Source organism: Cyprinodon variegatus, unplaced genomic scaffold, assembly GCF_000732505.1.
Source record: "Cyprinodon variegatus isolate N-32 unplaced genomic scaffold, C_variegatus-1.0 Scaffold679, whole genome shotgun sequence".
NCBI lineage: Eukaryota > Metazoa > Chordata > Actinopteri > Cyprinodontiformes > Cyprinodontidae > Cyprinodon > Cyprinodon variegatus.
Window position 1 is genome coordinate 162,382 of NW_015151132.1, and position 27,388 is coordinate 189,769.

At 37.3% G+C, this 27,388-nt stretch overlaps 2 protein-coding genes across 3 annotated transcripts in view; both read left to right on the forward strand.

Annotated features, from left to right (window-relative positions):
- Positions 1-17,776, forward strand: part of LOC107097223 (transient receptor potential cation channel subfamily M member 4-like) — a 26,784-nt gene extending 9,008 nt beyond the window's left edge. Inside the window, exons 4-28 of the mRNA XM_015394291.1 lie at positions 193-373; positions 1,786-1,955; positions 3,779-3,956; positions 4,877-4,941; positions 5,040-5,273; positions 5,621-5,723; positions 5,810-5,931; positions 6,059-6,355; positions 6,454-6,555; positions 6,662-6,790; positions 7,850-7,979; positions 9,039-9,184; positions 10,181-10,293; positions 10,386-10,493; positions 11,131-11,177; positions 11,287-11,525; positions 11,710-11,825; positions 13,241-13,373; positions 13,461-13,635; positions 13,923-14,088; positions 14,167-14,348; positions 14,980-15,112; positions 15,233-15,305; positions 16,891-16,984; positions 17,142-17,776. Of these exons, the coding sequence (XP_015249777.1) occupies positions 193-373; positions 1,786-1,955; positions 3,779-3,956; positions 4,877-4,941; positions 5,040-5,273; positions 5,621-5,723; positions 5,810-5,931; positions 6,059-6,355; positions 6,454-6,555; positions 6,662-6,790; positions 7,850-7,979; positions 9,039-9,184; positions 10,181-10,293; positions 10,386-10,493; positions 11,131-11,177; positions 11,287-11,525; positions 11,710-11,825; positions 13,241-13,373; positions 13,461-13,635; positions 13,923-14,088; positions 14,167-14,348; positions 14,980-15,112; positions 15,233-15,305; positions 16,891-16,984; positions 17,142-17,173 (3,468 nt within the window). The 3' untranslated portion in view covers positions 17,174-17,776. The remainder of the gene's footprint in view (positions 1-192; positions 374-1,785; positions 1,956-3,778; positions 3,957-4,876; positions 4,942-5,039; positions 5,274-5,620; positions 5,724-5,809; positions 5,932-6,058; positions 6,356-6,453; positions 6,556-6,661; positions 6,791-7,849; positions 7,980-9,038; positions 9,185-10,180; positions 10,294-10,385; positions 10,494-11,130; positions 11,178-11,286; positions 11,526-11,709; positions 11,826-13,240; positions 13,374-13,460; positions 13,636-13,922; positions 14,089-14,166; positions 14,349-14,979; positions 15,113-15,232; positions 15,306-16,890; positions 16,985-17,141) is intronic.
- Positions 17,777-26,195: 8,419 nt separating this feature from the next.
- The window catches only part of LOC107097204 (sarcoplasmic reticulum histidine-rich calcium-binding protein-like), an 11,605-nt gene continuing 10,412 nt past the window's right edge, over positions 26,196-27,388 (forward strand). The window contains exons 1-2 of one of the 2 annotated variants that reach the window (XM_015394257.1): positions 26,196-26,961; positions 26,998-27,097. In XM_015394257.1, the coding sequence (XP_015249743.1) occupies positions 26,443-26,961; positions 26,998-27,097 (619 nt within the window). In that variant the 5' untranslated portion in view covers positions 26,196-26,442. Of the gene's footprint in view, positions 27,098-27,388 lie in introns of both variants that reach the window. The other variant, XM_015394256.1, reaches the window with a different exon arrangement.

A 27,388-nucleotide genomic window follows, 5' to 3' on the forward strand; every position in this document is an offset into this window, starting at 1 on the left:
AATGAAGGCTAATCATGTTTTGGGTGTACTATTCTTTTAAGGTATTACAGATATTAGTATGTCAGCAGAAATACGATGGTTATAAATGCATAAAAGATTATTTCAGATTTTTTTTCCTAAGATACAATAAGATTTGTTTTTGTTAACTTAAATTAACTGCATTTGCTTCTATCTCTCTTTTAATGAACCTAGTTTGTCCGCCTGTCATGGGACACCAAACCGCTTGTCGTCTACAGCTTGATGACGAATCACTGGAAACTCCCCAAACCAAACCTGGTGGTTTCTGTTGTGGGGGGAGAGGGCAGAACAAAGGTGAAGACCTGGGTGAGGGAAGTCATCAGACAGGGACTCGTGAAAGCTTCACAAAGAGCAGGTGAATGCATCATGAAGGCTCACTGTATTTTTTTTCTCTGTAAATTCTAAAATATGTGACACAATAAATTCAATAAATCCAGCTGAAATAATTATCTCATTTTTAGAGTCAAGCTGTTGTGCCTCAGAGGTGTACATTAATCAGCTTAATATATCATGAAGACCAAGGAACGCAGCAGACGGTTGTTTAAGCAAAGTAGAAAAAGCAAAAACCTTTCAGTTAATCTGCAAAATGGGGAAAGACAGGTTTACCATGACAGAGCAGACTACAGATTCCAGAGGGATCTTGTTCCTGAGACATTTATAGAAGCAGGGTGAGAGACTCCTCACACCCCCACATTCAAATAATCACAGGGCTTAAGGGTCAAGCATAGCTAAAAACAGTTGAACAAATAGAAGACATGACTTATAAAACTAATCGTAGGCTCATAATTTTAAACTCTCACCTAGAATGGTCGGTGACATCCAAGATTTGAATATCTTAGAAAAGCTGAAATTAATCTTTGATCTGAGAGGAAGAGGGGTTGGACCTAATGCAAACCTCAAACATTGACATTCTACAACCACAATCTGACTTTCCTATAACCGTTGCATGGAGGCCTGCACCAAACGCCTAGATATAATTAATATTTATAAATCAGACATTTGCAAAATTCCTGACATACCAGTCAGGTTTTTCAGCCTCCAGCAACACTGGAAGCAGTAGAGCCCCAAAACACTCTTTAGGCTGGATAACTCCCTGATCCCTATTCATTCACTGGATTGCTCATAGACCGATAAAACTGAAGTCACATGCTGCCATCTTGGTAATCCCATCTTTCATGGAGTCACGCCATAAAAATGTCTGTAATGTAATTACCATAACAATGTAATAAATGCATGTATATTACATGTACATCATCAATTAAGCACTTTTGGCACATCATCAAATAGAGCGTGTACAGTATGCATGTGTAATATTAATATCCAAGTACAGCTAATTTAGTTATGATGGATTTGTATATGTTATATTGCATGATTTCTAGAATTCGTACTCAATACGCATTCTGATGTGCCTATTTTTTTACCTTAAATGACAGTAATCTACTAATGCTATGAAACATCAAGTGAGTGTCAAAGCGATGACTTTATCTTTATTTTAAAAGTCTTAAGCCCCCCCTGAAAATGAGAATATCATCGTTGTTCAATGTTGTAGCGCATGTATTGGTTACACTCTGATTGGTCTAACTAAGGAGTACCAATATGATGGCTTGTGACCTCACAGTACCATGTACTACCAACGGCCAATCAGCAATACAGGGAATAAATAGAAATCAGTAGGACAAGTTTAATTCACACACCTCTAAAATCAGTTTGATTTATATTGAACCTATAATGAGTTCTGTAAATAACTGTTTAATTCTCTCTGTCCAGGGGCGTGGATCCTGACAACAGGCCTACGTGAAGGCGTTGGCAAGTGTGTTGGTGAGGCAGTTCGAGATCACGCTACCGCAGCCTCATCAGACTCCCTCAACAAGGTGTTGGCTGTAGGCATCGCTCCATGGGGCTTAGTACACCAACGGGAGAAACTCGTAAACCCTCAGGTGATTGTTTTCAGATTTTAATGTTTTCATTTTCTCACAATTTTTTCAATATTCCTCAAGAGGGTGAGATCTTTACTAATAAAGCAGACGTAATAAATCTGCAAACCCATTTAAAAAGCAATTTGTCCCAATAAGGAAAATAACAGATAAATGACATGTGAACTTTGTTAAACTTTATTAAAACTTTTCAACCATGTGGCTGTGTAAAGGTACAAACTCTCTTAAATGGGGCTGCTTCTATTTTCAGAATAAACCACCATATTTAGATTAATAAAAAGGTATCTAAACTCCTGACAACACCGCCATCTAAGGGCTGGAGTAAGAAAGGAAGTGTCTTATTTTTAAATTGAATTACTCTTGTAAAATGTAATGTGACCAAAATTAATTGCCTGTGAGATTTGAAAATTGGGTTTTTTAAGTTGTGATTATGTTGTAAATACAGTTAATTGTCTAGCCCTAGTACTATTAATATTCTATGTTCCTGACAGGTCAGCACTGTCGTGAAGGGTAAGGAAGACAAACTGATGTAGTTGTTTTTTTTTTTTTTTTTTTTTTTTTTTTTTTGGTTTTACTAAAAAAACCCATACATGCATGGTTAGACTGATCAAAAACCATGCAGTTTGAAAATAATGTTACAGTGCAAAGACACCAAGGTTGAACTATTGAACTATTTGAGCTGCACATAGTCTACACAGCATCATAATAAAACAAAACAGAAAATTCCTTTGTCTCGCAATGGAGATATTTCAGTGCAAAAGCATCAAACTGAGAGGCATTTAAAATAAGATTCACACAAAATAAACTTTAAAGGTGAATAAACAAAAGCAGGAAGAAAACATTGCTGTACAGCTAGGGGAAAAATTGCTGAGTTGAATACTGTGCAGTTATTAACATGTACTAAATGTACAACTGGTAAAGGTTAATTTAAAACATTTTTTTCAAATAAGTGAAAATTATAGCAGCAACTGCAAGAGATTTTATGTGAGTGAAAAACAGTCCTAATAGGAGCACGTATGTAAAGGTTTATTGAGCTTGTTTGGAGCAGAGATGGTTATAAAGTGTTAGAGCTGCTGGAAGGAAGGATCTGTGATAACACATTTAAGATGCAGCAGTCTGTCGCTTAGTCTTCCACCCCATGCATGAAGCTGTTGCTGAACTAGAGAGCTGACTTTGTCCAGCAGTGATATTTTAGCCAGAGTACTTCTATCTCACACTACCTGGGGCAGATTAAGGGGACATCAACTGACAGAGCTTGCCTTCCTGATGAGGTTATCTTACTGCTTCCTCTCAGCTGTAGATAAGCTATTGCTCCAACATATTACAACATGGAAAATAAGTAGCAGTGACATCAAGGTGTGGTGGTATACTTTGGAGCTTTCAGCCAGAAATTGAACCCTTAGTCAAAGTAGTTCCAAGTACGGTATCAGTCATTGCTATTCACAGAACTTCCAGGCTTCTGCTAGAAGGATGGACCTGAGACCTGAGTCTAAATTTTACAAGTAGGCAGATATACTTAAAGGCCGGCTGTATTATAATCAAAAGGGGATTCAATAGAAATTCTGTTTTAGGATTGGATTTATAGAAATGTAAACCCATTATTGTAGTTTCTTTTTTTGTTTGTCACACTTATGGGTTTCATTAAAAGTGAAAAAGGATTTATCTGAACCTTATTTTTTTGTACTTTGCAGAAACTTTGTATTCTAACTAAGGTGTCTCAAGTTCACTGTAGATTAAATACAGAAATGTACATTTATTTACCCAAATATCTAGTTTGCATGTTTCTTATCTGAAATGCCAATATAATATAACTGTTCCTTGAGCAGGGCAGCTTTCCTGCAGAGTACTTTGTACAAAACCCAGTTCGGGATTCCTGCAGTCTGGACAAAAACTACCAGGCCTTCCTGCTGGTGGATGATGGGAGTGTTGGCCGCAGAGGTGGAGACATGATCTTCAGAACCAAACTGGAGGACTACATCTCCCACCAGCCCACAGGAATATGGGGTAAGAAGTGTGGTATTTTATATTACATTGAGAAATGGAATAAAAATATGAATAGTATAATAATTTATCCGCTTGTCTTAACTCTTTAGCTAACATTTGTAAAATGCACCTGTGACCTCGGTTGATTTCAACACTGCCTATATGCTTTTTTCCCATCATTTTAACCATACTATATTGGTACTCCCCAGTTAGACTGGTCAAAATGTAAACAGTATGTGCACTACAGTATCGAACAACGATGAAGTTGTCATTTTCAGGGGGGCTTAAGACTTTTGAAATATTTTCAAATGGCATCTGTAGATTATCGTAATTTATGGTAAAATAGGCACCTTACATTGCATAGTCTGTATGAAGTCTATGTCTTGTAATATAACACATTATACAAATCCATCACAACAAATACAGTGTGTTAATGGAGTATAATACTATAGACAGATAATAAGAATATTACACAAGCACAGATTATGTGATGTGCCAAAAGTGCTAAATTGATGATGTACATGTAATATACATGTATTGATTACATTGTTATGGTAATTATCTATTTAATAGATAATTATTACATATAATTCCAAGATTTTACATCAAGACTGAATTACAAGTACATGTGTTAATGCTATAGTATTTTTCAATTTGCAAATTGTACATGCATGACGCCATATAATTTTATACTGTATCTGTGCATTGCATCCACTTACTATAAAATTACCTGGGAAATGTATTCCCAGAGCCAGGAAACTGCTTGTTTTTGCAGCCAAATTTTTTTCGGCCTATCAGCAATACAGTGAATAGATATTAGTACCTGAGATCATGTGCGAGTTTTAGCTATAGGTGTCGGTCACAATTTGGGCAAAATTTGCTGCTCAGCGCAGATCCACATTCTGAGTGCTTTTCTAATTATTTATTCTTTTTCCCAACAGGTAGTGGCACAATTGACATCCCTGTTCTTTGCATGTTGATATCAGGAGACGCAAGCCTTTTAGAGGTAGAGTTACTGCTTTTTGTGATTATCAAACATTGTAGAAACCAGGCTATTTTTTATGTTCTTTACTGATGAATTATTAATCTTCTGCTTGATGCCAGAGAGTGGATCTTTCTCTGAAGAACTCAAAGCCTTGGCTGGTGCTGGCTGGCTCTGGAGGCCTTGCAGACTTCCTGACAGATCTCCTGGAAAATGTGTCCTCTGCCCCAGTTCTCCAGTCCTCCAGTGAAGGGGATGGTGAGCCCGGTCCAAGTGTGGATCTGAAAGAGAAAGTTTCAGAGCGGGTCAAGAAGCACTTTCCTATGGAATCAGACACTGACAAACTTATAGAAAGGGTGAGTTCTGTACGTTTCCTTTCTTTGGTGAGCAGAATGGGAAGGATCAAGATGGATCACTCCCATTCTTCTATTCTCTGCTATGACATAAATGCACAAAAAATATAAAGATTGACGTATATACAGGTTTGCATTTAAGCCACTTGGCCACCTTCTGGACAATAGGGTTCTGGGAGTTTAATGTTTCGTCTTTCAGGAGTCCAAGATAATCCTGTAATTTTGCCTCTGTAGCCATTTAACTTAGTTGATAGTACTTTTTAAAGACTCTTATTCGTCCAGTTAACTTTTGCCCCCCACACATTTTCTGTCTTCTTCTAATATGTCTCTTTTCTGATCTCTGTTTCCAGGCTCTAAGTATCTATCAAAACAGAGACCTGATTTTAATCCACCACGGAGAGCAGGAGAGCCCAACAGACTTTGACACTGTCCTCCTGAAAGCTTTGGTTGGAGGTGAGTAAAACTTTTGAACTAAGACATCTAGGTGTCTTTTAATGTGGTTAGACATGTTTTTTTTTTTTTTTTCTTTTTTCCTACAGCAAGTAAACACCGTGCATCAGTCGAGGACAGTCCTTACAGTGAAGAGCTTAAACTAGCAGTTGCATGGAACCGGGTGGACATTGCCAAGAGTGAACTTTTCAATGGAGACATTAATTGGGAGGTAAATAGAAAGAAGTGCAGAATGCTGTACATCTTATCTCTATTACTTAAAAACTAAAAACGTTTCTCTTGGTCATCAAAAGCCTTTTGTTGTTTAATGTGTAATTCTCCCACTTGTCATCAAACAGTATGATGACCTGATTGATTCCATGACGGATGTCCTGATCAATGATAAACCCCAGTTTGTGCAGCTTTTCACTGAGAATGGCCTAAACATTGCACAATACCTGACTTATGGCAGACTGGAACAGCTTTACAGCTCTATTCCTGATTCAACGCTGTTATACCAGCTGCTGCAGCGCAGATTAGTGGTCAGACTTGGAACTACAACAACAGTGCCTGCAGCACCTAGTGAGCCAAATTCACCCTCTAAATATCCAGATAACCCTGTGAGTGGACCAATGACAGACATAACTCTTTTTGAGGTGAGGTTTTACTAATTGTCCTATACAGCCATCCAGTACTTAAATAATATGAGGAAAAAAGTAAAAATGATTGAATGTTTCTTGGTCAACATCTTTAGGTGTCAGGTGTCCTTGATTTATTGTGGGGTGATATCTGCCAGCCGTTATACTATGATGTTTTGGGCATAGCGGATATCAGTTCCAAAAGGAAAGCTCTCAAGGTACATTTTATTTTCCAATAGTTAGATTGTGTTTGAAAGACAACACCATGAAATTAAATTTTTTCTTGTTACTTACCATATTTGTATGATTATTTCTTGATCCTAGCGTGCAAGTAAGCTGCTGCGTGAAGATCGCAGATATCAGAACAGGCGCTGCTCTTTCCCCTGGGCTTCACTCTTCATCTGGGCTGTTCTGCAGAACCGCAGTGAAATGGCCACTTTCTTCTGGGAGATGGTAAAATCTCACTAGGACACAAAGCATAAACATAATAAATATCCCTAGAAATTGAAAGTCTTGCATCACAAAGGTGCAGGTTTTTTTTTTTTCTTTTTAGAGCAAGTACTCTATGAGTAAACATAGATGACGGATGATAACTGTTATTCAGAGAGGACTGTTTTTTTTATTCCTTCTTTTAAGGTGTCGGTACAAAAAATTAGCAGGCTGTTTTATCTAAACCTTTCAGCAGTACAACTAATGCAGAAGTTGGTGATAATGGTTAAACACAGGAGTTTGAACACCCTTAATCATTTGGAAGATTCTCAGTGAGGAGTCTGATAGTTCTTGCAGTGCCAATCAATATCTTGAAAATACATGAATGTAAAAAAAAATGATGGATAATCTTCAGAGCTGTCAGGTGCAGAACTTTGTAAAGCAGGTGGTATGGCTTGGAGATGTCTATGTTTTAGCATGAACTGGTTAGGTTTTCAGTTTTACCAGATGAGAGACAAGATATGCTCATGGTCTATATGGCAAACCCTATCATCACATAATTGTTCCAATACTGCAAGCAGTTCATGTTATGATATCAATAATTTCTTATAGAAACTTTCCAATGCTAGACTGTGTTTAAGTGGCATTGAAGATTACTTAGTTTGTCATAACATTAAATGCTACTGTTTTCTCATGGGCTGCCACCTAGTGTTCATCCATTGTAGCCCCACTTCCACCGACCAAACTTTTCAACTGGTGAAAATAATAATAATCTCCTTTTGAATAATAATAAAGTACTATATTTTATAACTGTTATACTATTTAGCAGAAATCAAAATTATTAGCTTATAATTATACTATTTATAAGTTACTAAAGCCCATAATGATTTTTGTTGTTGTTTTTACTTAGATAATGAAGAAATTTAAAAAAAAATTAAAATACGCTGTCTGATGTATTACTCTTGTTATATAATTCAACCAAAAAATGTATAAAATCATCTTTGTGTTGACATAAAATCAATAAAAAAAGTTTTAAATTATTTATTTTTTGGTTCTAACCCTTTGCCTTTCCGCCCGTGTCAGGCAGGAGAGACGGTGCTTACTGCTTTAAGTGGCTGTAAAATCCTTCGAGAACTGTCCAAGCTGGAGTCGGAAAATGAAATGAAACTCTCTATGAAAGAATTGGCCCTCACGTTTGAGAACCGGGCACATGGTGAGCTGGTTACTGAAACTGCATCACTTTTTTCTATTAAACAATAATAAATAGAGCTGTTGAGAAATAATTTATACTTTTGTGTCCAACCTATGACAGGGTATAGCAGTTGGCACTTTTTTGATAGAATATATTTTGTCCTAACTGGATTCCCAGCAGGACAGCCTTTTTTTTTTTTTTTTTTTTTTTTTTTTTTTTTTTTTTTTTTTTTTTTTTTTTTTTTTTTTTTTAGCGGAAACATAAAATTAGATTTGTTAAGAATGCTAAAGTGATGTAATGAGGTGCATAAGATAAACCTATTTCCATCACTTTCCTCAAATTTTTCTTGGACACGTAGCTCTAGCCTTCTATAAAATCTTTCACTCCTTCTACAGACAGTGCGTTCTTGTGGAGCAAATAAGAGCTTGGCTACATTAGCAGGTTTACCCTGTTTTGTTGTGACTTGTTAATGATCTCTGCTCCACATACATTTAGACTGTGTTCAGTGAATCAGCCATTGGCAAAACTTGCGGTTCTTGCCTCGTAGACTAATCCTTTGCTCTAGACGTTAAAAAATGTGATGATTACTGTTTCTGCTCACTGTTGTCCCAGTCTGAACTGTCTATCTTTTCTTAACCTAAGTGAGGAGGATGAAAAACACTTCATAGTCAAAGAAAATCCAAATTTGTTTGAAAAACTGTGTTATAAAGCATGGATATTATGTTGTTGTGCAAAGTGTTCTCATGAATAATCTAGTCAGCCATCCTGAAACTGTTAATTTGAAATAAAGTAATATTTTTGTGATTTGATTATTTAGATTTTTACATGAATTAAATATCTACTTCAAGAGCATTGAACTTCATAATTTTTAACACTATTGTAGTGTATTCAGATTAAACAGAGATATGCAATTTTAGCATTAGTTATCATGTTCCTCATTATTTGTCAGATGCTTTGATTCTGTAAAAGTAATCTTAACTTGAATACAGCGATGTTCTCAATTAAGTTGTAAAGGAATACATTTTATGAATTTTTTTAACGGTAACCACAAAACAAACTGACCTCCTTTCTTTGTCCAAGATATCTTCAGCTCTTGCTATCGCAGCAATGAAAATCGCTCCTTTGATCTGCTGATAATGAAATCTCCTGTTTGGGGAGGCACCACCTGTTTACAGATGGGCATGAGTGCTGATGCAAGAACTTTCTTCAGCCATGATGGAGTGCAGGTCTGTCATCAATTTACGGCCTTTGATTTGTCTCTGTTCACACACACAAAAAAAGATTTAGCAGGATTTTTTCTGTTGTGTATAATGGGGGACTTTTGGTAAAAAAGTCAATCTTAAGTAAAAATTCCCTAAAGTCTGTGTTCATGTTTCCATTGAAAATATAACAACCATGGAAACATAAGCTTTGTTTTATCTTTAGTCTATTTAAATTAAAATTTTCAGGTTTTTTATGTTAATGTTACCACCATTGCCACCTACTGGTGAGACTGTCAACATTTTTATGACAACTGAACATGTTAATATATTTACATATGTCAACAGAGGTGGTAGAGGAGCCAAAATAATGTATTTATGTTAGAGTAGAGCAATTTTTATTTATTTTTTATTCAAGTAGAAGTAGTAATTAGTAATCAAAGTTATTCAAGTAAAAGTAAAATAGAACTTTGTTAAAGGGCTACTCAAGCATTGAGTAATTGTTGGCATTTACGTACAAATTCTATTTCAATAAATAAAGTGCAACCCAAAAAATAACATGATTAAAAAAATAAAAAGAAACCCTTTTTACTTGCATTTAGCAACCCAAACTTATAAAACCATTCTTTACAGTAAATAATTAATATCCGTCTGTCTAGGCAGTAAAAAGATCTTCCAGCTACAATATCTACTGTTTACTGTATTTCCAGCTGATCTCTCATAACTCAGGTTACTCATGCTGAGTAAACAGAAATTTAATTCAAGTAAGAGTGATCTCACAAGAATATCAAGTTAAAGATTTGGTAAAGTACGTCTACTTCTAAAAGTTACTAAAGTAAAAGGACCATTAAACTATTCTAATTGGCCTTAGTTTTAGAGTCCTTATTTCTTCCTTTTCTGCCATCTTTAAGTCCACTGCAGGTAACCAGAACAGCCAAACTTTCTTTTGTATCGTGTATAAACAAATCAAACCCGTGATGGTCTTATGATGATGATTGTTTGTTTTTTGTTTTTTTCTTCCAGTCTCTCTTGTCCCAGATCTGGTGGGGTGACATGCAGAGAGACACGGAGGTGTGGAAGCTTCTGCTCACTTTTTTCTGTCCTTTCCTCTGTTACACAGACTTAATTTCTTTCAGGTAAAATCTACAAAAATCAGGATTGACATTAGCTTTCTGAATGTGTAAAACTCATCGTAACCATTGATATACTCTTCACTTTTACCATATAGGGAAACAATTAACCAAGAGGAAGAACAAAACGGTGAAGATAAGCCAAGTCAAGATGCACACAGTCACTATGGAACAACTGTCTTCTCTTACTCTGAAATTAAGGACATGTAAGGATTATACTGAAGTATTTTCAATATACAATATTTTGTCCTCAGTTTCTCTATATTTTCAGCATGATTTATAGTTCTCTGTAGAAGTGGGAATCCATTTTTACATTTGTTTTTTTAACCATGGCAGACCAACACAAAGTGAACCATTAATAAGTGAAGTTTTTCATTGGCAATTACTCTGAGCTTTTGTGGAAATGCTGCTGTGGAAACTTTTACACATCATGTGATATCTAGTGGTGGTGTTATGATGATACAGGCAGCTTTAGTATAAACAGTGAAGCAGGATCTAGAGCTATGGCATTAGAATGATCCAATCAAATACAAGTCCAGATCAAAATGAATTTCATTCTGTGGCAAAAAATAAATTCATGCAGAGGAAGGTCACAGTCCAATCTCACCGGGCTGAAGGTGTTTTTCAAGCATGTTAAAACCTGAGCCTTAATAATATATCACAATTTTGCATACCTTTTAATTTGCAAAAGGTTTAGGAACCAAATGCTTTTTTATTCACATTACCATAATCTACTACTTTGTCCTTGTTTTGCATAAAATCAGTGAATCATTTTAAATATGTGGATGCAGCCACACATCTGTGTAGTAACTGAATTAATTCACTGAAATCTTTTATTTTTAGGGAAGCTGACGGAGAGGCCCACATTCCCGGAACTCCTATCAGCAGAGGTGAGGCATTGTTAAAGAAGTTAAAAGTTAGTTAAGAAAGTGGAGGGGAAGAAAAAAAAAGTAAACATAATTGGTGCTGGTTTCAAGATCTTTTCTTGTTTCACTTCAGATGTCCCTGAAATCTACACCCCACCAAAGCGTCCGTTCATATTGTCCCGCTGGCGTCAGTTCTGGTTTGCTCCAGTCACAGCCTTCATGGGGAACGTTTTGATGTACTTCCTCTTTCTCCTCCTGTATGCGTATGTTCTGTTGGTGGACTTCAAGCCGCCACCTCCATCTGGTCCAGCCATAACGGAGTACATTCTGTACTTCTGGGTCTTCACCATGGTGTGTGAGGAGATAAGAGAGGTGAGTGTGATAATCAGCGTAAAATGACTTAAAAGATTAATGTCCAGTTATTGTTAAAACAGAGAAATAATCTAGTTTGTAAGTTATTTAATCTCCATGCCATGAGTTTAAACTCTAGAATGCTTTAGACGCTTGTTTCTTTGTTTTATTTCCAATCAGTTACTGTAATGTTTACCCCCTTCAGACCTTCTTTTCAGGGGTGATGAACTGGCGTCAGAGGCTCCGAGTCTACATTCAGGATGTTTGGAATAAGTTTGACCTCCTTGCTATATCTCTTTTCATCTTGGGATTAGTTGGCAGGTATGAAATATTTCTGTAGATAATTTACAAAGCTTCCATAAAGTCGAACTTATCCCATTAAAAAAACATCCCCTTGTGGGATGGGGCCCTGTGCACATATTACCTCTAGTTAAAATACTTTGGTTGCAAAACTCTTAAACTAGACTAATCATTTATTAACTAGCTACTAGGTAAAAATAAAAAGAATAATAAAAACTAGAATGAATATGGATAAAAGCAGTAAAGGGGTTTAAAAAAGAATAGAACTGAAAACAAATAATATCTAAAACAGTGCAGTGATATAACAGAGGTGTGTGGATGTTCATGTTAAGGAAATTAGCCCTAAAGGGGGGGGGAAACAACTGTTTTTGGATTTATTCATAAAACTACTTCACGATGCAAATTAGAGGGGGAAAGAAAACGCTATAAAAAAAATAATTTGAGTCCCAATGATGTGTTAATTAGCCATATGGTAGCTAATTAACTGGGACTAGGGTAGACTAGAGTTAGAGACTGCAAATAGACTCCGTCTACCACTACTTGGCATTGGTGATCCCTTTTTTAGTGTTTAATTTTTATCTGCATGAGCAATTATTCGATGTTCAGAAAAATGAGAGAAATAGTGTTGACAACGAGTCAACACTATAAACAAGTAAAAAAAAAAAAAATGTTTAAAATGAATTGAGTGAATAAAACAAGCAAAAAAGTATTTTGATCAGTTGGGGAATTTTAAACCAGTGTGTGAACTTAAGCATGATTTTGGTCTATCTTTACACTAACTGATTCCAGTCAAAGATGCCAAATGGTGCACATATATGGACAGTGTCACCGAAATTCCTGAAGGATCCCCCCCCATGTTAAGCGGAGGCTCAGATTAGTCTGTAGCTAAGAAACTTTATGCTAGGAAAACACAATATAATTATATAATTATGTGGTATTTCATTTATCAATTGTCTGGATTTACCAGAGATGTCTAACTGTTCTAAAACTTAGTCAAGCCCATTTCTCCTTCTGCAAGCTCTGTTTAATAGTTGATTCGCTCATACAAGCTTACTTTTTCAAAAGAAGATCTGCTATTTTACCACTATGTCCGACTCTCCACCGGTAAATGAAAATTGGGACAAGCACGTTAGATGGCATTATGTAAACACATCACCAGAATGATTGACAATAAGAGGACCGCTTATTTTGATGATCAACCCAGAAAAAGAACATCCTCCACTATACATTTATGCAATATTCCAGTTGAAAATGAGTTGTTTAAATAAAAAAATATAGACTTTTATTTCAGAATTTCGTTCATTACATTTCACTGGACAATATCTACAGATTATATAGCATTACCCCTTTTCACTGATTTCAATGTTATTTAAAGATTGACCACTAGATGGTGCTGTTGCTTCAGTAATTTAAAAAGAACTTTTGATTTGTCCTAGGATGTTTTGGTGGACTCTTGAGTTTGGAAGGGAAGTCTTGTGCGTGGGCTTCATGGTCTTCACTCTTCGTCTCATTCACATTTTTGCCATTCACAAAGAGCTTGGGCCAAAAATTATCATTGTTGGCAAAATGGTGAGAATTTTACTCAAGCACGTTGTGATTATACATAATTTTTTATATAGTGCAACAATTACAGGATACTTTTTTTTTTCTTTAAAGGTGAAAGATGTCTTCTTCTTCCTCTTTTTCCTGGGAGTGTGGATCATGGCGTATGGCGTAACAAATCAGGCTTTACTTTACTCCTACGATCCTGAGTTAGATCGTATCCTTCGTAGAGTTTTCTACAGGCCTTACCTGCACATATATGGACAGATTCCTGTGGAGGAGGTAGATGGTAAGATGTTCAAGTTTGATCTAGATACTTTGCAGGTCGGAAGAAGAATAGAAATAAAAGTTTAGAATGGTAAATAATTTCCATCTTCCCGTTCCATTTTTTTGTCCACTTGCCTTTTCATCATCCATCCCTGTTTCCATTTGTCTGTTCATCTATACATTTTTAGTCAGTTTATGGGCTTTTGGAGAGTTGTTTTTGGCCTTGATAAAATAATACCTCCAGTAAAATCATGAATGAATGAAAGTGTATTTTGTTTTCCACTGATGCCAGTGTTTTTCCTTCTTCAGTTAAAAAAGATTGGGATGTTGAATGCACAACCAACCTGACACTGATTGAAGGAGGTGCAGAACCATGCAGAACATCATTGAGTAACTGGTTAGTTGTCATTCTGCTGGTCGTTTACCTTCTGGTAACCAACATCCTTCTCATCAACCTGCTCATTGCAATGTTTAGGTAGGTAAATGGGGACCGTACAATTGAATTTCTTTTTTTAGATTCAATGTTTACACCAACTTTGTCATATCCACACAGCAACACTTTCACTGAAGTGCAAGCGAACAGCGAGTCTTACTGGAAGTTTCAACGTTACAACCTGATTGTTCAGTATCACTCCAGGCCGTCGCTGGCTCCTCCCTTCATCATCCTCTCCCACATCAATCTCTTTATCAAGAGGAAGATCCGAAAAGTGCCGTCAGTCAAAGTTCAGCACTTTGGTCAGTATTTTGATCAGCGAAGACATGTTCTATCAATTGCTGAAAAAGTGCATTTCTGTTTAGCAACCTAGTAAATGTGTCTGAGTTTCAGTTCCCAGGAGATAAAAATTCCTCCTAACTGCATTGTATCAAAAGTAAGGTTACACAAAAAAAAAACAATATTTGCCATAATAGTGCTTTGAATTGGCGACATAAGGAGTATATCCAACCAACTAGAATATTATACAGATTTGATAAGTCAGTATGTCAGACTTTAAAATTATATCAGACCAAATTTTGCAGCTTAATTGTTTGGAAATACTGTACGGCTTAATTTTGGTGCTAAGACACTGGTTCACAAAAAGTTAGGTCAAAAGAACCTTTTGGCTAAAATGGAACAAACTATGAGCCTGGTGTACTTGTGCAACATTAGTGTCTGACCCGGGAGGGCTCTTCAGTGAGGTCCAGTATTTCCAAAACAAATTTTTTTAGTAAACAAATGTTATTGAAATGTATTGTGTCAATAATTTACCATTCATGGTTCATGCAATTCTTCTGCTTTTGTTCACTGTCATTTGTTCCATCCACCCTCTGAAAAAGGCTACTGTTATTTACAGTTACGTCACCATCTCCCTTGCATTGTCTGCTTTAGTTTTGCAGTTAAATAGGAAGGATGCCAACAGATTAATGACATGGGAAACCATCCAAAAGGAAGATTTTCTGTCGGCCCAAAACAAAATTCAGAAAAGCAGCGACTCTGAGAGGCTTAAAAGGATGTCGGTCAAGTGAGTACTCATAATGTATTTTAATTAAATTAAACTGGTGAATATGTTCAAGATGCTGTTTTCTGTAACTGATTATTTATTTTAGATATATGTTTTACTTTTTTTTATTTACCTCCCCAGGATGGATGGTGTTGCTAAACATATGAGTGAAAACAGAGACTTTGACCAGAGACTTCGGGTTCTCGAGAATGAGGTGAAAATCAACTGAAATTTATTTTCCCAAGAACCTGCAAAGGCTCGGGCCTTACCTTGAAAAATAAAATGACAAAAAAAAAGTCCCGAGACAGGAATAACATAAACCTAAAATAATAAAATTCCCAAGCTACATTCTGTCAATGAATGCATCACTGCATCTGAACAGCCTATTAAGATCAACAAGTACTTTAATTGTTAGGGCCAACAAGGATATCTGAAAATAACTGCTTTACCTTTTTACCTTTCATTATGAAGTTATAAGGAAGTAGTTCTAAAATGTAATGTTCAAAGTTTCAGATCTTAATCGGAGGTGTCGTGATGAACAAGTAGTAGATAAATAAAAAATAAACAAAAATGTTAAATATCCAAATCATTTTATTGAACTTTCCAGAACATTAGTGCGGATGTTACTGTTTATGCCCCTTAAGAAATCACTTACAGTAAAAGAATTATCCAAGTTAAAAGGAAGTTGTAATATCAGTGAAACTAGGTTCAAACTGATTGATACCACAAATAGTTGCAGTCTGTGTAACCCGAGCCTCTTCGCATTGTCCTAGTTTGCCAAATTTCCATGACGCTGTCTATTTGATAGACAGGGTGCGTGAATATATGGCGTGCCATATGTTTATTCTTTTACAATAGCTTTGAACTGAAAAGAGCCTTCATTATGATCCACATAATCCAAGCCCTCTCCCACAGATGACTATCACAAAAGGAGATGGGTTAGGATGCAGACAAAAAAAACACACTGAGCAAGAACTGAGGAGTAGAAACCTGAACTTGAAGTCTGTTTTCTGAACAGAAAAGTATTTTATTTGTTAGAGCAGTGACAATCAGATTTAAATAATATATATATGAGTAAAAATGTTATAGTCAAATGTATAACTAAATGTTATACATGCATATCAAGCTAAAATGTTGCAATGTATGCCTCCTGTCAGCTGCCTAATTAATAAGTATAAGGCCTAAAAAAGTGTATTTCACTTTTCTACCACTTTGTTCCCCATTTTTGATTTTCATTAAATTCTGAGTATTCAAAAGAAAATTCCTCCTTTGTGTAATATAAGATTTAAAATTTCCATTACATTAATGATATTTTTTTGTAGGAGAAAAAAAAAAAAAAAAGAACCCTCAGTGAAAACGCACATCACTGTTCTGACTCTTGCTTGTCGGAATTCCAGGCTAATATTAGCTTCTTCCGTTTCTTCCGTTTTGAGATGACATGTGGATTTAGCTCAGATCATGTTTACATCTCTGTTCCATTTAATTGCATTCAGACAATGTTGTTCTCCTGCTTTTAAAAGGAACAGCTCGTCAAAGACTGTGGTTATTCTACAGTAGCATGGTCACATTTCTCTCCTAGGGCTCTCAGTTGAGCCTCTGCTAAGTTTGCCCTATGAATAAGGCATGGTATATGTCAGGAATTTTATAATCACTACTAAGGTAAAAAATAAATAAATAAATAATAAAATCCTCAAATTAGGTTTGTTTTTTTTGTTTGTTTTTTTGTTAGGTACAATTTACTTCTGTTAAGAAAATATAACCAAATAAACTCAACTTTGCTCCCCTCTTCCTCTGCCTAGATGGAAAACTGCTCAAATGCCCTGAGGTGGATTGTGGATACTTTAGCTCAAAGTGGCACATTTAAGCCCCCCCGACCGCCACCTACATTCAGAGGTAAATCACAAGAATAAGCATGAAGGCTGGGTCTGTGTCTTTAGGAACAGTTGACACATTTATGACTTTTTAGTTCGTTACTCCATACTAGAAGGTATTTCGCTGTAGGAATACACTTCTAAGTTTTGTAATTTCTTTTCTCCTGTTTCCCACATAGATGGTGTTCCCAGTTCTTCCAGTTCATCGTAAATCCTTGTTGACAGCATTTGTGAGCCAGAAAGGATTGGCCTGAAAGGGAAATGACACACTAGCAGCTGGTTAAGGCACCAAACTGTTAACACTTGTTTCCACCCATCATTATCATTAAATTAAAAAGAAAAAAAAGTGCTAATGATCGTTCAGCACACCCTAACCTGCAACAGTATTCGTTCTCTGATATTATTGCGTTCATTGTTCTTGTTATAGTTACATTTTCCTTATGTTTACATTATAGGCATTATATTTTTTGTACTATAGTTGTAAGGGGTGAGCTAATGGTATATGCAGTCTTACTTTGATGCTTCAAAGTTACTTGGTGTTCTTTAAATCATTAGTGGTGGTTTAAAGCAAGTTACAACTGTCATTCAGTCTAAGAATTTTACTTTTACTGGCGTATGACTTTTATTAAATTAGGTCAATTTTTGGATCCTTTTGTACTGTTCATAACAACTAATTTTTCAGGGGGTAGGAGCCAGTGGAATTTATTTTATTGAAATGGTATTTAAAGACATTATTTCTGTTTTATACTCTGTTAAATTTGTAAAGTACCAGGCCTGTTTTGTTCTTAAATCAGTCTATTAAAAATTTTAAGATTTTATTCCTGCATGTTTCTTTCATTAGTTATTTCCCTTCCTAAAGTTCTACAGATAAAAAATGAATGCAGTTCTGAAGAAGCTTCTATTTGAAGACAATATCTCAGGGTATTCTGGTATCGTAATGAGAAAACCCTAAGTTCGTTTTGTGACGAATCTGTCTTTCCAAAATAATCTCTGAACCTTTTTATAATGGTTCTCAGACCAGAGGAAGCCTTTTAGCCTGTTCAGCATTTTTAAATCACTGGCCTGGATGCTGCTAACCCCACTACCTTCTCCACAAAACAACCTAGAGAAGACATGCAACATCTTCCTGCAAAAACTAAGACGTGAAGCACAGGAGTCACAGGGCCTTTATAGTCAACTGAGAAACTAAGTACAATGCCAGAATGAAAGTTTTTCTACCAGAGCATTTGTTCTAAAAAGTTTTTTCTAAAATTCTGACTGAAGGGCAGACTATAAATGGGTCTGAACCTAGATAAAAAACCAAGGAATCTGTGTAGATGTTTTTAAGGGATTGGGGCACTACATGTTTGAAAGCAGAACACACATTTTCTAAATATAGCTGCTCTGTCCAGTCTACAAAAAGTTCTTTTCAAGTAAGCCTAAGTTATAACCACATAAGTATGCAATTTTATTCTAAGGACTCAGAGGTATTTTCTAAAACATCTTCTAAAATTAACTGGAAGTTTGACATTTTAGTCCAAATGTTCATTTCTTAAGGTTTTTCAGATTTTCCACATGTTGAGGGATGACAACCTCCACCTATGGATTTTAAGGTTTTGGCTTCAAATTAGGTTGGCATCCCTTTAAGACATTTGAAAATAAAATAAAAGACAGGAGAATTACACCATGAGTACCTGTGCTGTACTTTGTGCCCAACGGTATGATGAACCTGCTCTCCCTAGAAAAAGAGGCAATTTTTCTACTTGGAAATGTTCCTCTCTGACCCTTATCACCTAATCCACTTCAGTCATGTCATAAGACGGATAACATGATGCTTTTGCTTTTTTCATGGATGGCGTTACTGTGGCTGTGTGGTGACGTCCAACAACAGGCCCATATAATCTGATTTTAACCATATTTAGTATGGCCAATCTCAATCCTGTCCCAAACTTATCCAGGCAAACATTTGGTGTCGAATTACTCCAAATTACCCTTTCATTAGCCATGCTGTCATTGAGGATTAAGAAATTAAGGTCGCTTACTTATGCGACCTTCAAAAATGTCTCTTGGACCCATGGTATAATACAAGAAGTCCTCAAAGTTTGTTTACAGCTGCACCTTTTGTCTTTTACACACATATCTGAGCAAATTCCTCCAATAGATTTTGAACTGCAGACTTCAAAATGGCTTGGTGCCTTCTAAAGCCATTGAAAAACAAAAGTTATTACAACCTGTTCTGGCATCAAAACTTGTCTCCATGACCAAGCCTCAAAATCTGACTATTCTATTCTCAAGGTTACAGCTGTACAAATGTTTCTGCCTTCATCTCAGACCAGTACTAAACACATTCACATGTCCATTTGCTAACAAAGTTTAGCCCCTTCCACTTAGAACAGGAAGTTATTTGTTTTACAGCTAGATATCTTCCTTTTACACTCTAAGGCTCAGTCACAATACAGACTCTATAGCTAAAGTAGAAGTGCGCTGGGGTTCACCATGATTAGTTTCCTAATAGTGCTGGCAGGAAGGAGGTGGGAGAAAGAGCCTGAATGCTTCTTTGGACTGGATGCCCTCTGGACTCAGTGCAGGCGGTGGGAAACAAAAGGGTTCTTACCTAAATTAACATATCTGTTGGATAATGTCTCCCACCTCATGCATGACGCTGTTGCTGAACTGGAAAGCTCCTTGAGTGACAGACTGCTGCATCCTAAATGCTCCAGGGAGCGTTATCATAGATCCTTCCTCCCAGCAGCTGTAAGACTTTATAACCATCACTGTTCCCAACAACCTCAATAAGTTATACCATTCATGCTGTTTTTTGTACAGTTTCTGTCTTAGTCAGTTAAATAACATGCTGCTGTCATTTTTGCAAAGCGCTGTTGTTGCTTTTTTTCAAATGACCATTACTGTTAAAATGTCCACAGATGTTATTGATGTTTTCCTATATTTTTCTATCTCTTATTTTTATATACTTTTCTAAGGTCCCGTTCTATAACCTTTTACTGCTGCAACACCACAATTTCCTCGTTGTGGGACAATAAAGGGATTTTCTATTTCTATTTTCTATTTCTTTTTGCACAATGACCTCGAAATGTTCCTATCTGGCGCTAGAGAGCTGTAACGAGTCCCACAATCCTTTCAGGATTTAAAGGCCCAGACCACCAGAAAAATATATTATTTCTTCATATGTACTCTGTGATACATCGAAATGTACACGCTTCATATGGTTTGGGTTTTATAATGGAGAGCATCAGCTCTTTACTATATTTCTGTAACTTGTAATTTTGTAGTTCTTTTTAAGAAGGCTGTAGTCCCAATTTGGCTGGCATTATCCACATGTGTTTTAGTTGAGGAAGCGTTGTTCAGAAGGCTAAAGGCTGCCCGAATTCTGCACACTATCCCCCACTTCCTTTCCGACCAACGACAGAATTCTTACTGTTGACGCTACAAAAAGTGAAGTCACTAACTTTGGAAACATTTTGTGGACCGCTTGGGTTCAGTGGATCTTGAAAACTGTAAGTCCAATAACAACAATGACAAGACGTAACGGAAGACAGCATAAGGTGTTGCAGAGACTTGCAGATACTTCAGCAAAAGGTGATACATTTAAAACACAACTAAAATCACTTTCAAGTATTTAAAACAAAAGTCAGATGCGTGTCTGTGGGAAAGGCTTAGCAGTTAACAGTTATATAACAAACACCCAATGTGTCACTGAGCCAATCCTTACTGCCTAAGGTGATGCAAAGGTAGATCCATGAGGAAAAAAGGGGCGATATTGCAAAATCAAGTTCACACCCAAAAATCATAATGGTTTTGAGTGACTGGCGAGGCAGACTTAGTCATAAATGTCTCACATTTAACATTCGTACCCACCCGTCATTATGACAAGATTTGAAAACAAAGATTCTGCACAAATTATTAAAAACACTTTGACACACGCAAGTGGTGATAGCATTGCGCTTGGGTCTTGGAGGTTCTGAGTTCAAGCCCCACTCCCACAGAGAGCAACTCTGGGTTCCTGAGCAAGCCCCTTAACCCTACACTGCTCCCCAGGTGCTGCATAATGGCAGTCAACCGCTCCCCAAGGGGATGGGTTAAATGCAGAGAGTTCTTTCGTTGCTCTGTAGTTGTGACAGTGTACTGACAATAAAAGTTGAGATTTTTTTTTTAAGGAATTGATGAAATTATGGTAATTCTTTCAATTTATGTTTTTAGGTGTATGTTTAATTGAATTTTGATCCAAATTTTCGTTTGGTAACTATTGAGTTAATTACAAGAGCTGTCATAGTCTATGTGTTATTTAGCCTAAAATATTGATCTCCTCCGTCTAATGTATTAAGTGGGGTTTATTTAACAAGAGTGTTTCAAGAACTAGCTTGAATTTTTTAACATAACTTGAATTTTTTATTTGTCAGAAGGTGGAGGCCTACAGATATATACCACCCTGAATAATATTGTGTAATTACCACAGGTTTTGCCTTCCACACACAAGGATATCTAAAGGATAATTGCTGCTCTTTAAGCTTTTTTCTTCTTTTTCTTGTCTCATACAGGTGTGGAAGCAGACTTCCAGGAGTTATTGTATATCTTCTGTGTTGTCTATTTTAGCAGTTTTTAAAAAAAAAATGTCTTACCTCCCTTTCCGCCTGAAATCATTTTCAATAAAGTTTCATATACAAGTACCAAGCGGAGCCTTATGGCAGCAATCTTGATGGTCTGCTTGTGAAAGCAAAGCTGTTGGGCTATAATCTACTGTAGTTCTGGGACATCTAATCCCAGAGCCATATTGGCATAACATGACATACACTCAAAAAAAGAAGCTGAATGTATACATATTTGCTTTTAATTGTTCTTCTGAGATTAGGGCAGTAGCGTCTGGCCGATACAGGACGCTCGGGTGACGCCCCACCAGCCCAATAACATTGATTAAGACATAAAAAACCCCAAATTAAAATTAAATTATAAAGTGTAAATATTTTTAAATATAATATATTTTTATATATGCAAGATAAATATTTAATCTTTAATGACAAGTATAGAGTAATTTCATTTTCGTCAGATTGGCAAATATTGACATATTTCTGCTTTAGGGCGGAAAAATGTTTGCTCATTGACTTTAGTTAAAAGTTGTCCATGCGCATCGGCTCCTCTGCAATACAGATGTATAGGATAGCTCTGGGTGCACCAAAGCTACCGCCTATGGGGTGGCAGGAACTATCGTTGTTGTGTGGGTGATTAACAGGCCGAGTTTGCAGGAGGGAAGCAAACTTACCAAGAGAAGCTGGAAGTGAAACTGTTTGCACCTGATCAGCCAAACATCAAAAATAATCAGCAGTCCAAAGACAGTTGGAGATGGTACCCTCTGTCTTTTTCCCGGACCTGGATTAGCTTCAAGGCTTGGCTAACTGCATGCAGCAAGGCTAAGGCTTTATTCTGCTGCCTTGACTGCCTGCCTCCTTTTTCAAACTTCAGGATCTGACGCAGCAAAACACAGATATGCCTTCACAAAACCTCAGAAGGGCAAGATTTATGTACAAAAAGTAAACCTGAACATGAAATTATGTTTTGTTTTTCTAATGTTTGTTTTTGTTGGCATTCACATAAATATGCTGGTGTGATAACTTAGTACATGTTTGATTGGCTTTTGGTACATGCATATTTTTTAATGTATAGCAGAGAAAACCCCACCAGCCGCCACTGACATAGAGAACTGCTTGGCAAGATGTTGGAGTCAAGTTAATGATCCTGTAGCCACATCTCAGTAAGACAAGGTTCAGTTCTTGTTATCGCTTGAATTCCATCCATTCTATACTCTTCACTGTTGTAATCATGACAGGTTGAAGAGATCATTGGATCATTGGACATTCTATCCCCCTGCCATCTCTGCTTACAAACCCTGTCATTTGTTATTTGGGTCTCAGTTTAGGAGCTTAGTCTTTTGAAATGTTGATCAGCTGCTGCCATAAAAAAAAGCTTCCTTGTTTGTATTAATATGCATCGTAACGCCTGTCTAAAAACAAAAAATAAAATTAACCCTTGGAACTGTACATCATCGAAAGCAAGAAGGAAGAACTTTTCAAGCAATATGTCAATATGACTTTTTAGAGAAGAAATCAAAAAGCATATAATGCTCATCAAACATGATGTCACCTTCTGAAGACCTAGAAAAATGGTTATGAGTGAAGTGGAATGTGCAGAAACCTCCCCTTATCTACAATAAGAGCATAATCTAAAAGTTTTTAATCGCTCAAATTGGAAAAAACAAAGCAGGACCCAGACCAAGATTCTTCTTACCACTGCAAAGATTGTGGAGGATAGCAAAGGAAGATTTTTTGTTTTGTTTTTAAGACTATAATAAGAGGCCTGGTCAAATATGATTCTTTCTGTGTGTGCAAATGTTGGGAAACGTTAGATAAGACAATCTGTAAGGTTATATTAGGGTTTGGCTTTTCTCATTCAATTATATTTAGGTCATTTAAAACTTGTGGGAGCAGCATATACTGAGGACTGGAGTGTCATGGATGTTACAAATGGTGCGTGGTGCCTGGTTTCAACATGACATGGCTCTACTGAAGGTCACATAGTGGAGCAAATTATTGAAGGAGCCTTTACTCTAAATAGTTTGCTGGACCAGCTGTCAATTGCATGAAGCAGCAGCTCACACTGAGAAAGAGTAATCACTTTTAGATCCATAGCCGCCCTGATAATGCAGATATACAGCTGAGGAATATTTAAAAGATTCCATTGTAAACTATATTTATCTAAATATAGTTAATAGATATATATATATATATATAAATACATTTACCCTTTTACCTGCTTTAATGCTTTCATAGACAAACATGAAAGTTAAAACACTGCATGGCTAAAAATGTAACTGTGGAATGTGCACACGACAATCTTCTTCATTTCTATTTAAATCCACTCCATACATCAAACTGACACTCTGTCTTCCTGTTCTGACTTCTGTCTGAGCCTGTGATCGTTTTACAAGCTACCATTTTAAAACCTTTTATTTGGCTTTGTATAACTCTCAGCTCATAATAATATGTCACTTTTATTTAGATTTATTTCCCCAGAAGCCACATTGTGAAAACCACAGGGGGCTGCAGCGGCTAGCCTGTAGACCCCCCCTAACAGCTGGCTACACTGCAGCAGATCCAGTCATGAGTCCAGGGGCTAAAGGGAACACCGTGCTCCAGCAAAGGCACTACGGAACAAGGGGATCTGCACCCAACCATGCAGCCACCAGGAATTAGCCAGCACAAAACCAAGCACCAAGCTCTTAACACCTGTAACTACCAACACACCAAGGTGTCAGCCAATCAGCAGGAAGTTTGATAGCAGAGGGAGAAGGCTCTACATTTAGTGTGGGCCTGAGATGATTCAGGAGCAGCCCAAGATCCAACCTGACAAAGAAAGAAGCACACAATCACATGTTCCCACAATCAAGCCCACACATAGAGACATTGATAACTATGCACTCAACACAATCACACCCAGTGGTCGTACAATAATTGCCCACACAGAAACTCTACTCCCGAATTCATGACGCTTTACCCCAGGGGAGCAACCAGCCCCCTGGATATGGATGGTGATTCCCCTCATCCCGAGTCATGCATTGCCACACCTGGCCCAGACCTAGAATCCGACCCCAGACCCACATATACCCAACAGCCAATCCTTTCAGAGGCAAGGCTAACAGCAACTCATGAGAACAAGTCAGCCAAATATAGCTGGTCTAAGAAGAATCAATCCTGACACCCCAACGGATCCCATCCTCAACCCAAACAAGGTCACAAAACATTACTGGAGTTAATTAAAAATATATATTTTTTTTATGACAGAAAGGTTAGATTTTCACCTCGGTCAAGGACTGGTGTCCCGCAGGTTTCAGATGTTTTCCTGCTTTTTAACAATAAAAAAAACGGAATAAGATGGTTTTTGTCCAGCAAAAGCCTGCTAATCTGTCATCAATGAAAATCTGGTGTGCCGGAGTAGAGAAACAACTGAAACATGCAGCGCAGCATTTAGTGTGGACATACTTTAGACATCCATCGCCTAGACAGTTATAAGAAAGATTAGGATATGGAAATTGACCAGCAGGCATCACTGCTGCTCTTCACAAGAAGGGTATCAAACAAAATTGAATTGCTAAAGTTACTGGTTGTACAGAGGGCTTGTTGTTCAAAGAGTAGCGATGGAAAGTTCAGTGATCGAAAAACTTTTGGCAGAAAAGTGAAGCAACAGGAATAAAATAAGCCTTAGGAGAATTGGTTTCTAATAAAGTAGCCTGGGCTTTCGTAACATCTCTGCAGAGTAGTTGCCTCATCAGCATAGTGTGTTTATTAATTATTCATGCACAACAGCCCCATCCTGTTTTCTTTGGTTGTATGTAACAAAGTCTTTCACTGTGTGGCACAGTCTATAAAGTGGACTTTATAGTGAATGCATTTAACTGACCGTGCGGACAGATGATAATTAATTTTCACTGTCACATAACTTTGCCTCCCCACATGGTGCCTGCGCAAACTTTGTTATTTGTCGCTGCCACAACAAATCCCATAATGCTTTGTGAGAACAGCTCTCACAAAGCAATCTGGGATATATCTGCTTCTCTAGTGACAATGGATGATCATTACCTTTCAAGGAGCATTGTGAAATATTTTGAGTCCACTACATTTTCGTCCACTTGACGTTTGGATACTCATTTAAAATGGCGTAACCACTAGATAGTGCCCTATATAGTGATTAGGGTGGAGTTCCGAGACAGCCTTTGAGAAACTTAGTATTGGATTTGCTTTGGCTATGGTCCATAATCTCAAAGCTAAGGAATCAAAGGAATCACTCCATGTATGATCATCATATGCATATGACATCAAACAAATGTTCAGTTATATTGAGATGTTTTGAGTATGAGTTTTGCCAATGAATCCTATGACCAGTGTATTGTTATTTGCTATTGAGTATTACCATGTTAAATATTTACTGTGTTAACAAACTACATGGTAAATGAATAACTTTTCTTAAATGAGAATGTATTATTTGTCACCTAATATCTAGAATTATTCCCCTCATGCATACTTTCTTGTGCTGTTTTCTGACCTTCTTTACAGCAACTTCATGCAGAACAGACCCAATCAAGCACACACCCCTTCCTCTAACACACTGTTAGGGACATCAGTAGCATTCTTCCTCGGCATGTGCCTCTGTCACTCACAAGCTTTCTGCTGCACAACGACAGAGTGCATATTGCTTTTCCACAGTGTCCTCTGTGTTCCTAGTACACGGCTGGCACACTGCTCACTCTCCCAGTCTCATGACCAAGCCATTCTTTCACCGGCTCTCTGCAGACCTGTAAAGACTGCCACTTTTATCACAGATTTTCTTGGATCCTACTTTGCATTTGAAATGATCATTTAAAAAAGCAAACTTGGATTTTTGTTTGACAGGTGAGACATTAGGAAATATATCTGTTCCAGAGCGAATTGTTCCAACATGGCCTTTGTGAGAAGCTGTGTAGTCTTTCTCCTGCTGGTACTCCTGTCCCCACTTCAACTTCCCCACTCTGGTTTAGCTAGTGCCCAGGATGTGACTGATGAAGAGGAAGATATCCATGCTAAAACACCTGAAGATGCTGAGGAAGGTGAAGAGGTAGGCCCTATGGATAAGGAAGAGGAAGAAAGTACTGATGAGGAAAAGGCTGGAGAGGAACAGGAAGCAGAGGAGGAGGAAGTGGAGGAAGAGATGGCTGCTGATGCAGCAGAAGAGGGGGATGAAGAGGAGCAGGAGGAGGTAGATAACGAGGCTGTTGAGATAGATAGTGAAGATGATAAAGAGGATGATGAGGAAGAGGCAAATGAGGAGGATGATGAAGAGGCAGAAGAGGTAGATGGTGATGCTGATGAGGAAGACTCTGATGAAGAGGATGATGAGGCTGCAGATGATGGCGTAGCTAGTGACGAGGAGGAGGAGGAAGCTGCAGATGATGAGGAAGCTAGTGACGAGGAGGAGGAAGCTGCAGATGATGAGGAAACTAGTGACGAGGAGGAGGAAGCTGCAGATGAAGACACAGATGATGAGGTGGAAAATGACGCAGAAGAAGAAGAAGCAGAGGAAAACCTTGCTGAGGATGACCAAGACGATGAAGAAGGTATGGCTGCTTCTTGAATCATAGATTTAAAGTGATTCATAAAGCTAACTTCTATTGTAAATAATGTAAATTGTGACATTAAACCTCCTGTTCCTATAACACCTTGCAATGGCCCTGTGACATTGCTAAAGCCAGTCCAGCTACTTTAGAACCACCGTCATACATTTCATTCCAAAAATAGAGCCGCTTATCTTTGTGGTAGCTGGTACCGACCCCAACCTGAGCCCGTCATTGTTCCGTTTATGATCTAAAACAGGCTCTAATATACATACATACATATATATATATATA